The following is a 16,335-nucleotide window of genomic DNA, read 5'->3' as shown; positions in this document are numbered from 1 at the left end:
TCACAAGAAAACGAAAATGCCTCCCACCTTAAGTTTATATTATGGTATTGGGTGTAAAGAGAATTCAACAACTGAACATGGTGCATAGTTGGAATAGTTGCAATATAATGAAACATTCTTTAAATAAGCATATAGATACTTCATAGATTATGAACTCTTCCTGAGTTTGTATATGAGTTTTACAAAAGGAATCTGCAATGTTATACAGAAAAATACATTGTATAAAGAAACGATTGTTGTATGAACAAATATGATTTTTGTGAGAAAAAAATCTAAACCGAAGTATGTACTATGACGGGGATGTGTCAAATTTTAAATAATAATTTAAAATGCATTTATATTCAAACTTCAATATACCTTCATAACTTAAAACCTCTGAACAAACTGTAACAAGTATTGTAATAATTCTTTGTATCATTTTTAAATTAGATTGTATTTAAAATCTCATGCAATGTGTTCAAAAATTATTCAGCGAAGAGAATGTTACCAGTAAACTGAACAAAGTAAAATGGACAATAAAATATCGGGTAATATATTATATTCTATTAAATTTCAGCTTCTAGATTCTTCAAAACTTATTATAGCTAAATTTGTAAACAGTCACTCTGGTCGATATCATTTAGGCCTCTAAGAAAAGTGTGCCTGAAGCCCTTTTGAGGAGGGAGAGGGAAGGGATGGACTATTTGGGGGGGGGGGGAGGTAGACTTTTTTCTTCATACTACTCATAAAACACGAGATTGCCACCTATACTTCCCTGAAGGAAGTCTTGCTAGGAATTTTTACAGATCTTAAAAATTCATTGCCTTCAATCATATCTGAATCCACAAACCTTGCATCTAATATCAAGCATGGAAATCGTTCAACCACCAAGAATGATTGATTGATAAGTAAACTGCAATTTTTTTTCCAATCTGCACATTACTTTTCTGAGCAATGCCTCAAAGCACAAGTTCAGCTTGTCAACTCCTGACCTATGCTGGTGTTTTATTCTAAATTTCTCACCTTCTCTGTCTTCTCTGGACTTCCTTCCCTCTTCTTTTGAGCTTCTGCTTTAGCTTCTCTTCTTTCTTTAGCTTCTGCTGCCTTCGCCTACAAATAGTACCAATATAAGATTAGAAAAATAAGCGCTAAAATCACTTTAATAAAGCATTGTTCAAACTGTTCAAAATGTTTTTTAATACCTGAACATAATGTGTGACGTACCTTTTCTTTAATCAATGCAACAAAATTGTTGTAATGCATCAGAGTGCGACAATGTGTCTTAGCATCTTCTGCATTGATGAAAAATCTGTGACAAGCTCTGCACGTCTGTCCACTCATCTTTTTCAACAGACTCAGCCCTGAGAACAAATAGGTATGATATTTCTATTACCTCTTTCGCTTATTTATTAACATTATACATGAACACTGTAATAGTCACTAAGACCAAAATGCGTACACATTAGCAGGAATATATTATAGAACTGGTGGTGACATCACTCAAATCCAGACTTCTATGCAAACAGAGTACTGTAAATATCAACATATTTTAACGAAATATTCACTATAAAATAACGGGATACACACCAGACCTTAAACTGAACTTAATACTGTACTTGCTGTTGCAATATGTTGTCAAAGTAGCTATTTTTGATATAGTGAAATTTCACTGCCAAGTACCACAGAGTGCAAGAGGTCAAATGCCTGACCTTATAGAACAGCAACATTTTAAACATTTAAAGTGTTTGTTGTGTTTTACTAGTAGCAATAAATAACAGAAATGAGATCAGAATTATCAAACATATGTAAGCATCAAATACTGAGACAATTAAGAAATCTGAAAGATTTATCAATATTGTTCTAGAGCAAGTAGTATTGGTTCTATTTCTGCATCAAAATTAGATTTGTTTTCACCTATTTTTGCAAAAATATTCAAACATTTTTAAACAAAAGTCAATCCCCATTTAAGGTTGGTTAATTATTACACGTATCCAGAAAAACGTTAAATAGAAGTTCTACTGTATTATAATGAAGTTCAGGCTGGTTGAATAGATGAAAAAATGGATATGAAATTTGACAACTATATGTGGGGAGAAGCTGTATGCTGATCAAGATGCTATTATTTCTTTCAAAGCGGAGTTCAATGATCTCATTGAGGGCTACAGTAAAGATTAGATATTCAACGATAATGAAACAAGATTGAATTTTAAAATGTTATATAAAAAATATCATTGTAACAACTACTATATATAATAGTGTATCAATATTGTTAAAGACTGGTTTTAGTTTTGTGAAAGAAAATGCATCACCAGCACATGCTTTACTAATAAAGCAATGAAGGGACATAGCAGCAAAAAAACATTGTGAAAAAATTCGGACCAAAATACCGGATCACTCTAAGTAGATCCTGTAATTTTAATACATTTTTTGAGTACCTGGATAAAGTGATTTTTAATCAGTTTCTCCCCCTTCATAGATAAGACAGATTTCTGGAATTTATGATTATCCGAAACCATCTCTGCCCCCATGGTTTCGGATAAACAGGGTTCTAATCTATTTGCATATGATACAGGAACTCACCCACTGCAACATCAGGATTGTATTTAGGCACTCTGAAACGCAGATTGCCAATGGTGGTTGTCTCTCCATCTTTTTCTTCATCTTTGTCTGCACCTTCACCTTTATCCGCATCACCATCACCTCTTTCTGTCTTCTCTCCTTTATCCGCATCAAAACTCTTATCAGCATCTTTTATTTCATCTTCCTCTTCCTCCCTAGTTCTCACTTTAATCTCTTTCTTTGAAAGATCATCTCCTATAATGAAGATAAAGGAAGAGAACATTTATAAATTAATGTATTACGAATATTCTACAAAACAGCCAATTATCTTCATATTAAGATTATTACCAAATCTTCCTCCCTCTGCAGCAATCAATTCTTCTATTCCAAGCTCGTCATCTGAGCCGGACTTCCTGTTCTTGCGAGCTTCAGCAGTCTTCTGCAAAAAGAAACTTCATCAGAGAACATATCAGTACTGCAATACAATTTGACAGTGTGTTATCTGAAAATTTCCCAATGACAGACGACCAAAGTCACACTTTGTTCTCTCATGTTGAAATTTTTATTCTCGAAACACACAAACAAAAGAACTGGGCTATACGAATTTATAGCATCTTTTTGGAAACCATTCTTTGTTAAACATTAATACAGTTACGAGATTAATTTTTCAGAAGTTAGTATTAAATGTAGGACTAAATATACATAACGTGAAATATCTGATGTAACTGTCATTAACTACTTCAGATTAGTGGAAGTATTTTACAACCAATTCCTCAGGAAAGCTTCTTTTATATAAATGCGTATTCCTTATTCACATTTAACAACAAATGGTATTATCGTAAATCAACTAACACAATCGATATTTAAAATATTGAATTAATTTCAGAGAAGGACCTCTGTAGAATGTACGACAAAATAACTGAATAAATATTATTCAATAAATTTGGTGGCAAACCTTAAGATGCAGAGGTGTAAGTTTGTGATGATCCCATTCCACTCGGGTTGGGAACTCCTTACCACAAGGCAGACAACGAGGATGAAGAAAGGTCTTCAATTGCTGTAATATATGCAATAAAAATATAGTATAAATAACAGAACATAAAAAACTCAGGTATTTTCTATTACATTTGAAATATGACAAAATCGAGATCATCCCAAGACTACCAGTTCTTTTCTTTATATTTATTTATTTATTTATTTATTTATTTATTATTATTTTTTTTTTACTATAGACTTTCAAAATTTCCATTTTTATGTGTATTACTTTCATGACAAGTTTTTGTAAGATTTATCTCCTAACATTTTTACTATGGAAATTATGCTGCTTCAAGATTGTGTAGGAGCAAGTGATTTTTTCAATTTTGAGAATAATTGACGCCTTAGTCTTCTATTACGAATCTCTTCTTGGTAATAATAATGCTACATTATTTGTAATGGTAATCTACTTTTAGGTCGCAAATGTGTTCCTGTTTCTGATAGTCTAGTCTAGTGTATTGCAATTTTCCTTGTACACCAGAGGTCTCTGATCATCACTCCATATACTACTAATGGGCTTGAATTTTGAGACGTATATGTTCCCACACTAGAAGAATGTTTTATTCGAATTTTTCATTATACAGTATATTGTGGTATTTAAAATGACATGGAGACCACGCTTGGTGAATGGTAATTTATGGCCAAGTAAGGGAAATTATTTCAAATTTACATAGCTCCAATTTCTTCAGTCATCAAGGTTATTCACTGTGAAAGTTTAGTCAGAATATATCGTGTGTAGCATGTTGCAAAGTGGACATAACACTTTTGAAAAGGGTGCCAGAACGTGGAGATATCAAGCATATTTAAACAAGACCAATTGCTTTAATCAGCAAATTAATCCAGTAATATTCAAATATTATGTGTTACATGGCATAATGTCATTAATGGAGGATTATAAAGAGATATGGCTTTAATCATTCTTTTTTTATGCCACATATACCGTATTTTTCTCTTTAAACACTGAAGAGTTAAAAAATCATGCACAAAATTGTTAAGTGTAATATAGTGAATATAAAGAAAAAAATTCAGATTTTTAGGTACAAAATTGTAGAAGCCTTAGTGATTTGGACGAAGAGAAATGCACAAAATATTACAGCAAAGAAAATCGACTTTAAAGTTGACATCAATTTATTGTCCAAAAATTGTATTACTTTCTCTGTAGACCTCCCATAAGTCGGCAAAAGCTTTTAAATTAAAATATCAGGCCACAAGTCAAAACTAATAAAAATAGTTTTTTTTATGACAAGACTATGTCCAGGAATTATTAATTTTAATTATGGCGTTAGTTTCATTAAAATAGTCACTGCAGCTTCTACTGAAGTGGTCATAAACTATAAAGTTAAGGTGTAGTGTTGAAAATACCTGATGACGGTCATTTTTGCGATGCACAATGAGGTTTCCGAAGAAGTGCAAATCGCACATGGTGCAGTACTCTCTAATATTCATGTTCACTTTCTTTCCTTGACGCTTCATTCTCTCCAACTCAATTTCACGCTGCTGTTCTGCCACCTTCAAAATAATAAACATGTTTATCCACTATTTTGTTTAAGTTTTAAATTGTACGTGTCACAAAAGCTACATTCCTGAAATCTACTACCCTGACAATATAAGAATTTCCGACTTCTTAGGGTAGGAATATTATTTGAGAGGAAAATAAAGTTAGAGACCCTATGTAATTGTTCCGCAACCTTTTTCTACTCAGAGCACACCCTAGACAGGCCTAGACTCAACACGGCACAACAAAATGTTAATCCCCTCAAAAATGTATGATGTGACTCTCCTAATATAATTACGCAATGTAATCAAATTTACTATTACTATTATTATTATTATGACACAAAAATCGACTCTTGCATTTATTAACAATTTATGAACTTTAATTCACTGCAGAAAATACACATTTCTATTACTCATATTAAAGTATATAACTCTACTCATACTTTCAATGTGATACTTGGGCCTGCTTAGCTGCACAAAGGTGGCTGAACCATAATAGAATCGTTGACAGTGCAAGTCTAATTTCTTCATGGATGGATTTGAGTCTCTCCCTCTTTAATGTTTCAATTTCAGTTAACATCGAGAAGCCCAATTCACACATATATATTATGTAGTTGAAAATGGCAATAACATATTGTCATCTCAGAGTTAGCCGGCTATTCACTCCTTATTGACAACCAAAATGTTTCCAAAGGCACTTCGAGAAGTTCTAATTTCAATGTTCTTATGTAGGAGTAGTATAGTGTGCTCTGATCCCATTTCCTGACACAAAACAGAAAAAAGCAGCATATTTAGGGACCGCTATTTGATGAAGTTCACGACTTTACTACTTCGTCCATCACAATTTTCAGAGGAGATGGCAAAACAATGGCTTCGCGGTGAATGAGACAATGGTCGCCTGTATGTTAGAATATAGGCCTACTTCACGTACTATAGCTATGAATTCTTTCACATGGCCTGTCATAAAAGCGGCTCCATCTCTAAAACACTAATGCAATCCTCCCATGTTAATTCATTACTCAATTCAATTACGGACCACATATTCATTAGTTGTACGAAACATTTATTCACCGGTTGCTCCCTCAAGCAGTTTGCACAAAAAAATTGCAATTACATCCCCATCAATGTACCGAATGCAGGAAAGAAGTTGTACATGACTGTTAATATCGGTGGACTCATCGATCTGAAGTGAGAACTTCTGACTGCTCTTTATTTTATCCTTCATAATGTCTTGGATGTCACTGGCCATGTCACCAACTGGGCAGTTAATTGTGCCAGCAGAGAGAGGAATTTAATTTTAATTAATTTTATTAATTTCTCACAATAATAGGTAAAAGTTCGCGTCACACCTTTCACCTTGTGGAGACACACCAGTTTCAGAATACTGCCCTACGTCACAAAGACTGCAGAATAAAAATTGCATTACAAAATTAGATAGATTAATTACAGGTACATATGGTTCTGCTATCTCTTGATGATACACTCTAGTATATAAAGTAAAGTACAATACAGAGGGTCCTCACGACCTCACATATGTTCATGAAGAAAGGAGTAGTAAGCAATAGCATTAGCAGTGAAAAATAATACTGCCATGGTTTTATGGTCTGTTTCATTAGTTGATAATTATTTCCTGCTGTAATTAGCTTTCTATCCTCTATACTGACCTTCTGCAAACCAATTCCAACAAACATATTTATACAGTACCATTTTTGTAATTTGGCTGTTTATAGTAATGTTCTCTTCATGACATAACATGAAAAATGAAAATACTTTCGCGTATTTAAGTGAAAAATTAATTTTGTATTTATACTATGTTACAGATTTTTAAAAAGTTAGAGAAAAATCATTCCACATTTTATCTTATATTTCTCTCGTCAGAGAAGTAAAATTCAAAGGCTGACCATATTTGGAGACACTGGAAACCAACCATTATCAATATAATTCATTTCCTATCAAAAAAGTCATGATATCTAACCCACCAAACTTTCCATTTCTGCAAACAGATTGTATATCTATCACATCACTATAGTATTCTTCACTATCTGTAATTACATTTTGCTGTCTCCTACTTCACCTTTCCCCGATTTATAATATGTCTTCATATACTAACCTTCTGTTCATGTCTCATGAGCTCTACTTTTATCTTGTAACTCTCTTCCAGTTTATCCATCATCAGTTGATGAGTTCTTCCCTTCAAATGATTCTGGAATGACTATGGAGAAAAACGAAGTTTAGAAATAAATCTAAATCCTAGAGGCAAACACATAAACAAAATGTAATTATACATACATTATCATCCCACATGTGCTTCTTGCAAACGTGGCAATAAAACAGGAAAGCAGGTATTCCACTGTATCTTGAAGTCGGTGCTTTTTCAGCAACATCCTGTGTGAGCAAAGAAAAAGTCACTTTTCAATGTTACATAGTCTACGAAATTAATTGTCAATTCAAACTATTTCTTTAACAGTAGGAACTTCATAGTTGGTGACCTATCTCCACATAATCGACCTCTCAATTTCAACAAATTCCATATTGTATAATTTATCAGCAACAGCAAATATGTATTAGTGAGCAAAAAGTTTAAACACATCTCTCCCCGCACACATTGAAAATGAATTTTTAACGATTTTCTTATAAATATTTCTATACATTATGCAATTAATATAGCACATAAACAGGGACTCCAGGACAAATGTTTTAAGACTTTGTTCCTTAATGTATTTAACAGTTAAAAAATTATAGCTATTTTTATAATTTACATTTTTATCTCTAAAAAAAAAAGCAAGAAGAATTCCACTCGTTTTGTGACTGCGACAATTTTAAGAGGTCTAATTCTTTCATTCAAAGCAATAAGAATGATTCCGGTGTACAGATGCAAACAAAAAGTTACATTTTTAAGAGTTGTTAAAAATTCTGCACAATTTCTTTATTTTCTTCTGCATTTTCTTTCAGGAGTACTTAACTTAAAGATCCTCTCTGATTAAAAATCAGAGTGTTCTTTTTATATTTATCGTTACAGCTAGAGCTCAGATTTTCATGCAGTATCATATCTTAAAACATACATGCTTTCATGCACCACCATAAAAAAAAAAAATATATATGCAGTATCAAAATTGAGTCCTACATTAAGTGACATTTTTATTGTATTTTGAAACAACTTACAACTAATTAAAATGTTCTTCACTCAAGCTCATGTGTTTATCTGACGCACATTCTTGAACATGGAAAATAATCTTTCTACACCACAAGAGGGCGTCAATGAACCTCCGGGTTCCTTAAAAACCAGTAAGTACACCACAAGAAGTGATATGTGCATATTTAAGCAAAGAAATTTGGGACAAAGTGAGGTCGAATTGTAAGTTTTTTGTATTTCCGTAAGTCTTTATCACAAACTACATCACCATTCGTCTTTAGAAATTCTTTTCTCTCAATCCATTTTGACACAAGATCTCTTCTTGCAGTTCTAACCTGAGCTATAGCAATATCAAATTCGACACAAAAGTATACTAAATTGCAGTTTGCAAGCATGCTGTTTCTGTCTTCCTTTCAATATTTTGACCTCCAACTTGTAACGAGCAAGCATTCCAGTGTAACAAATTGGGAGTTTAGTGAAAAGTCCAAAGACTAATTATTATCAGATAGGATGCCATGAAACCACATTACCAAAAGCTTTTTTTTTTTGTTCTTTTTTTTTTTTTGTTTCTCAACAGACAAATAACGTGGAAATACCAGATTCTATGAAGCAATATTCCTCAAGGCACTATTACCGGTATGCAAGTTAAAATAATATATGCGCTAAAGCCAGAAAAAAAAAAAAAAGGAAATAATACGCAATATGAAAGTCTAAATATGTGCTATTAAATCTAAAATCTTCAAAATATGCATGAATTTACTACAAAAAGGCCAAAACGTGCAAACATACACCGAAAAAGTAGTTATATGGAATCGTTAAGTCATGAAATGAATATTTTCAAAGCTTGAGGAGTATAACAAGTCTATATAAAAACATGCATTTACATGATAATCTAGGCTCTAGTTATAACTTTTTCTTAGAGGACTACAAGGCAGAAAACTGCACTGTCATACGACTTTTAGATTGTAATCCAACAATGAAAATATTTCCGTTTGATTCCACGATATCATGTAGTCCCAGCTTACATAGAAAATACACCCGCTCACTGTTTAGATCACTCAGTATGTCTGAAATAAAACCTCATTAATTCGAACTCAGGAAAATAAATACAGGAAGTTTAATTGATGCTTCAATAGAAGATAGAATTGCAAATTTAGACTGGTATAGTTGTGTGGAATGTCAGTCTGTCTATATACGAGTATTTTTGTTTCCAGTAGAGGAAGTGCAGAGTGCATAACATTTCATGATCTGTTTGAGATCAAAATTCGTCTTCGAGAAAACAAATCTAAAAGAGAAAGAAAATAAACTTCCGTTATGTTGCTTACAGACAATTTATATACTGGGTAAATTCATGGGAAGAGAAAAAAGTGTGTAATACTGTTATATGTTGTGAATAAAATAAATTTATTTCCAGAAACGAGAATGTGTATGTTAATTTTCGATCTGCTGAAAACTCAGTGATCAAATACTTTGACTGTAAAAGAAGAACTTTTTACACTAAATGTTCTGTTAATATAATCTGCATGCACTACACTACTAATTAATAAGAACTTACGCCTGTAGTTTCAACCAAATTTGTTTTTGTTGGGAAAATGATGAAGACATTTTTTCTTTTCTTTGTTCTGTTCAATTGCAAAACACAAGACACATCATTCTGAAAGCAGCATATTGCAGGCAACAAATACACTGAAATTATTGTCGTGGCTAATTAGCTGAGCATGCAACTGGGACACGATGCTACCACAGCAGAGAAATTAAGCTAATGGGTTCATACCCTATTTATAGAGAACATCCTCTCTTCTCTAATGACAAACAATTCAACAAAAACCCTTTTATTAATTACTTCAATGAGATGTATGTTTTCTCGATAACAAATTAAGTTTGAGTATTGGATTTGTTTTGCAGTTATTCGGAAGATAATTTTTAAACTAAATGTACATGATTTTTAATCAGAGAGGGCCTTTAAAAAAACTGTTTGGTCCAACTCATATTTAGAAACTAGTGTTACTATTCCCACTACTTAGCTTTTCACAATCCTTCTGATTACATTCCTTTACCTGTCCTACTATACAACACCTGCAACCCCTCACCATTTCGGTTAGTATTGTGCAACCAGTTGCATGTAATGTTCTTATTCCGCTGTGAGAGTGAAGTCAAATATGGGGTAAAGAGCTGTTAGTGATATTAAGTGATAAATAATAGGGCTCCATAAGAAAGGATAAAGCAGGCACAAAGCTGTTTCTACCCTGAAAGTTAACAGGACATGTGTGAGAAACACAATTATAAAGGAAACAAGTGTGAGTGATAAACTAAGGAAAGAACAACCTTGTATTGACAAGGACATTGTAAGGAATGCGAAGAAAAAGAGAACAGCCAGTTTTCGAAATCCAAAAAGCAGAAGAAGTGGGCGCTAGTGGATTGTCCAGTCACTACAGGTCATTGCCTTCTGGAAGAACGACTGAGATCAGAACCTGCAGCAAGAAAACTCTTCTCCAACCAGCCAAGGAAGTGCCAGGTATGAATGGTGCAAAGAGAGATTACCTTGGATCACAGAGATATGAAATGGGCTTCAGTATTATTCTCTGCCGAATCTTAATTTCAATTGTTCTCCAGTAGGCTCAGGGAGTTAGACATTAGAAGAGAGAAAAGTATAAACCTGAATACCTGGCTTCCAGTGTCCAGAAGGGAAGTGGATCACTTATGGCATGGTGGTGCATTAACATTTAGAGGGACTGGGGAACTTTGCTTTGTGGATGGAAAAACATGAACATTTAAAAAAAGAAAAATACAAGAGAGATTGAAACAGGGAAAAGGTAATTACTGAAAAAAACCAAAACAAAAACAAAAAACGTAGATTTCATGCCTGCCAGGGTGAAAGTCTGTCATGAAGCCAAAGAAAGGTGCTACAAAATATTAAGCGAAAAAAGTGAAAAGTAATCAAATATTACAAAAAAAAAAAAAAAAAAAAAAAAAAAAAAGTATCACTTGCGAGGTTCAGACCTGCTTTCGGACAGTTGACTAAACAACAAACAAAACAAGTAAGCTAGAATTTTTTAAACCTCCTTAAATGGGGATTTTAAACTTAAAAAAAAAAATTACAAATAAAAAAAAACAGCCATAGCTGCTAACAAAATACACATAGGCCTTAAAAAGTTTGTTTTCACACCATCAAGGATATATTTAATTAGTAGTACTGAGTACAGTGAAAATGTAGTCGACTGTCAATGTACTGTTTGTTTTTGCAAGGGAAGTCTTGAACTTTTTGCTCACTACTGTAGCTTTACTTTCTCAGTACTTTTAAAACACGTACACAATTGTCAACACTATTTTATTAGGCAATTAATCAGTAAATGAAGGAATAAAGGGCTATGAAAGTGCCAACAATGTTGCCTGTGAAGAGGAGGAACCAGAAAAATCAGAAACAAGATTTAAAACACTGTAAAACTTTTCCTTCTGCCTTGTTTGTAACAGACTGTATAACAGTAAATACTAGGATATGCTAAAGTTATTGAACTACCAAATAAAAACAGGCATCCTAAATTCATAAAGAAATCATTTGAAGACGTTGGTGCACAAGGTCTATCTTCTTCAAATTTAAACGAAATATAATTAACAGGTTTTGAACATGACTTAAACAAAATTCCAATAAGAAATTTTTTCCTAGAACTCTTGTGCTTAATGGAAAATCTAGTAACTCAAAGAAGACATACCTTATCTTTTTCTTTATCCTTAGATTTATCCTTTCCTTCATCATCTTTATCATCCTTATTATCACCTGATTCTTCAGACTTTTTCTCGTCTTTCCAATCTCTCTTCTTTTCACCATCTTCACCGTCCTCTCTGAAAATGATACACTATTTACTTGCATGATACGGGAAGGAAGTTGTTCCTTTGGTGAATAGAAAATGGCAAGATAATGTATAATATTACAACGGAAACTGTCGCGCGAATGTCATTATTATTATTATTTATTATTATTAATTATAAATATGAAATTAATAAATATTTCTTTTTTCATTTCATATTCTTTAAATTTTTGTTGACATTTCTAGACAATGAGGAAATTACATTGAAAAGACGATGATGGTATGTGCAAATAAACTTTAAAGCTTATTAATTTAAAACAAATCTAATACATAATTTTAAATGGCTTTCATATAATTTAAATGTGAGACAGAAATTTTAACTCCGCAAAATATGAAAACATAGGCACACAAACTCGAAGTACTACAACTTCATATCTAAGTAACAAAAATATTCTGTAATTCAAAATACTGAAACTTGGAAAATTATTTCTTTAAATACAGCTAGTATAATAAAGAAAAGAAATTATATCATGACAAAGACTTTCTGTGAAGTATGAAAAATATAAGAAAATAGCAGTGACATAATAATAATAATAATAATAATAATAATAATAATAATAATAAAAAGCATAAAACTTAAAACCTAAAGTGAACTCAATGATATAGCAATAAAATCATAACATGCAGTCATGTTTGTCCTCCACTGTGGTCCAAGTTGTAGCATTTCTCGCTACAAATTCATTGGACTCAAATTCTCAGGAAGAAAATCTGGGCATGTCTTCCTTATCTTGCTTTGTTGTATTGCTCAAGGAGTGGTCTTAACACCATGCTGACTACATGATCAGAAATCCTGCTGCTTTGTGCACTCTAATTAAGATTCGTATCCTCAAAGAGAGTTAAGACAGATAGGGCCAGAAGTCTCCATCCTTGATAGATGATTGTGGCGATAAAGATACGATATTCAATATACTCTGTAATGTGATCAATTATATACAATTAAAAGTGACAAATGAAAAGATAAAACATGATTTTATATAAGGGTAATTAAGAAAGAAATACTCTGTAATCACAATATAGTGTATCACTAATTATGTTTCTCCAGACACTGTACTAAGTCCATTCATGATTTTCTATACTTGTTACATAAATTGAGTACCATCTTGCTGGTAAAAGAGATCATTCACTAAAAGAAAACTAATAGGTAAATATTCAAACATTAATGGCAATAAAATATAAACTTAAAATTAAGACAACTAAAGTATTTAGTACATACAATAAATGTTCACTTAAAAAAAAAAAGACTACTTTCCAAATCGTGTCTCAAGGAGAACTGCCAAAGGAATATTACTAATAATGATAATGAGCAACATAGAGATTTTTCATAATGATGACACAAAGACAATATAAAATGGGCACTAAAGGGTTCAAATCAATGGAATGAAACCATAATTTTACTTATGTAACCCCATTTCTTCTGTAGCAATAATAATCTATAACACTGTAAATATAGTTTATGCAATGAATAGAAGTACCAACAACAAACTATTTCAGCAATAAAACTACAAAATATAATAGTTCATGATGAAATATCATATGGTCACATTTTCTAGGTAGAAACAAAAAAGCAGATTAAAATGTACTGTACTGATGTGCGAGGAATATACTAACCTACACAGAATATGGTGTTTAGAGTACCATCAATTAGAAATACAAAGCAACTTACCAATTCCATATAATTTTCACCATCAGATAAAGTGGCATTATAGCAAATGAAATGCATATATCAAAATAAGGATAAGAGCAAGGGTCTTAATGATAATTTTCAATCTGGATACACAAAACTTTCTTCTACAGTATAATTTTGCATATTTTAATCGTACTGAGGGGGGGGGGGACATTCCAACCAGATTATTTCAATTAAGATTTCGACTTTTATCTGACCAGTGGATCAAGTATGTTGAACATAAAGTCAGTTGCAAGTGAAATAAGACCAGTAAGCTGTTTTCTTTGTTCTATTCCTTACAGCAATGCCTCGTTTTAAGTACAAATGTCCAAATAATGCAACAAAACTTCTTTTCATTAACTAAGGAATAAATTAGAAATTTAATACAGAATGGAAGTTTAACTCAGAAGAAATAACAGGCCCTTCAACAATAAGCAAAGACAAAGCTGACCCTAATAATACATTAACTGGGTTGCATTTTGAGGTATACTGAGATTGAAATTGTGTCTTTGAAATCAAGTATTAAAATCCTTTATACTTATATCTAATATACAATATATGAAGCTGTGTTGGAAAGAGTGGGTGAAGAAAGAATGATGCTGAAACTGATCAGGAAGAGAAAAAGGCATTGGATGGGTAACTGGCTGAAATGAAACTATCTATTGAAGATGCACTGGAAGAAATGGTATACAGGAGAGAAGTTCGGAGCAGAAAGAGATATCAGATTAGAGATGATATTAAGATATATGGATCATATGCAGAGACTAAGAGACTAAGAGGAAGGCAGAAAATAGGAAAGACTGAAGAATGCTGGGTTTGCAGTGGAAGACCTGCCCTTAGGCAAAAAACTATGAAAATGAATACTTATATCTAGGAAGTTCTGCATACATGTTGTAAATAGATGTCAAATTACATACTAAGAACACAAACTAAAAACATGTTAAATATAAAGCACAATAACTACTAAGAAATCACTTCCAGCAATAAATTAACAAACGAAACTGAAGTACCGAAGGTATCAGAATCATGTGTGACAACTGATGTAACAAGAATAAAAGAATAGAAAAATATAAGAGGTTCATTATGTAACATATTGCTTTTCTCACAGAACAGTTTCTTAGGTAGCTACAGTGAGATATTTTAGTTTATCCGCAGCAAAACAGATAAGAATAACAGTCAATGTCATTATCATCAACAAGAAGGTTGGCAGCTTGATCCAGAAAAGGACACATACTAGGGGCTGCAAATGAGTCAGTGTGAGACTGTCTCTTTTTGGTACAAGTTCAGTGACAAGTTGAAAGATGTTTACAATACAAGAGCAGAAAACAATTTGCCATAGCGAATGCAACCCGGATAACATTCAGTTCATTAACCACAAAACTGAAAGGGGGAGCAGTGAAGTCCCAACTGTTTCCCGTTTGCAGCGACAGATTAGTATTACAATGAACATCCGAGAGAGTACAGAACATTAATTTCCCGTTCTACTACTCTGGTGAACAAAATTAAAACAACAAACATATAAGTTACAGAAAAACAGACAAAATTCATTTGAAGTCAATCAATATAGACAATATAACATTGCACACTAGCAAACTGTTATTTATTAAATACAATCAGAAGTTTACTGTGGTTTGTTGAACAAGTATTTGAATTTCTCCTTGCACAAACATAAATAACACAAAACAGAAGTAAGAAAATTAATCGTCTTGATCTGAACCTTTGACTATACTTTCAAAATGTGGAGTAATGTCTGTAACAGCTATACGCAGCTGTGCTGAAAGATTATTATCTCAAAGAAAGGATCTTGCTTTCGATTTAGCAACATTCATTGTAGAAAAGAATTGTTCACAAACCTATATGGAGCTAAATATTACTGCAAGAGAAGCAGCAAAATATCTCAGACGCTTATATTTCACTTTACACAAATTGTGCAAATAAATTCCTACCCACTATATCTTAGAAGTTAATTTCCATCACTAAGTCTGTTTGTAGGTCAGTAAGTTCACATTGCAAGTTAATTCTTGTACTGGTTACATCTACAGAAAAGTTGTTCACAAATACCGCAAGATCATTCTCAATGTCCCTAAAATCACAGAATCTGCCACTGAAGTCAGTTTTCAGGATATCCATTATAGCTATATATTTAACACCTTATTATAAATGAGGCATTTTACACTCTCATCATCTTTCTTACAACAGAAAAACTCTTCCTTCCATTCCACCAAACCTCCGTTTTTTGTAAGTGGAAGATTCATACACAGCCATTGCTCCACCACTGATGCCACTTGCTTGTACACATGTAAACTGAGTAATGGTACCAAGAGAGAGAGGTATGCTCTGCAGACAGTATATCTACATCATTTGAAGCTCCTTAATCACGGGATTCACGAATCCTTCTTTGCCCAGCAATGCAATACAACATGTAAACAGCAATTTATTGAATAGTTTCCAAACTCGAAATTATTTATCAGAAGACACTTCATTATTTAATAAATAAATTTCGCGACACAGGTTCAATGTTTTATACTGGAAGAAATGTTTAAGTACCCTGTGTTAATAGAAAAGAAACTTCTGAATATTTCCAACAGAATTAAAAGCCCAAA

The 16,335-nt window shown here is 32.6% G+C and overlaps 1 protein-coding gene across 4 annotated transcripts in view; it reads right to left on the bottom strand.

Annotated features, from left to right (window-relative positions):
- Pep (Protein on ecdysone puffs) overlaps window positions 1-16,335 on the bottom strand; it is a 48,234-nt gene that overhangs the window by 6,818 nt on the left and 25,081 nt on the right. For all 4 annotated transcript variants that reach the window (XM_069835098.1, XM_069835099.1, XM_069835100.1 and 1 more), the window contains 9 exons: window positions 11,914-12,043; window positions 7,360-7,455; window positions 7,181-7,282; window positions 4,936-5,082; window positions 3,494-3,595; window positions 2,887-2,977; window positions 2,560-2,793; window positions 1,204-1,340; window positions 1,003-1,089 (listed from right to left, as the gene is read on the bottom strand). In XM_069835098.1, coding sequence (XP_069691199.1) covers window positions 1,003-1,089; window positions 1,204-1,340; window positions 2,560-2,793; window positions 2,887-2,977; window positions 3,494-3,595; window positions 4,936-5,082; window positions 7,181-7,282; window positions 7,360-7,455; window positions 11,914-12,043 — 1,126 coding nt within the window. The remainder of the gene's footprint in view (window positions 1-1,002; window positions 1,090-1,203; window positions 1,341-2,559; window positions 2,794-2,886; window positions 2,978-3,493; window positions 3,596-4,935; window positions 5,083-7,180; window positions 7,283-7,359; window positions 7,456-11,913; window positions 12,044-16,335) is intronic.

This window comes from Periplaneta americana, chromosome 9, assembly GCF_040183065.1.
Source record: "Periplaneta americana isolate PAMFEO1 chromosome 9, P.americana_PAMFEO1_priV1, whole genome shotgun sequence".
Lineage (NCBI taxonomy): Eukaryota > Metazoa > Arthropoda > Insecta > Blattodea > Blattidae > Periplaneta > Periplaneta americana.
This window is presented reverse-complemented; position numbering and strand designations above follow the sequence as displayed.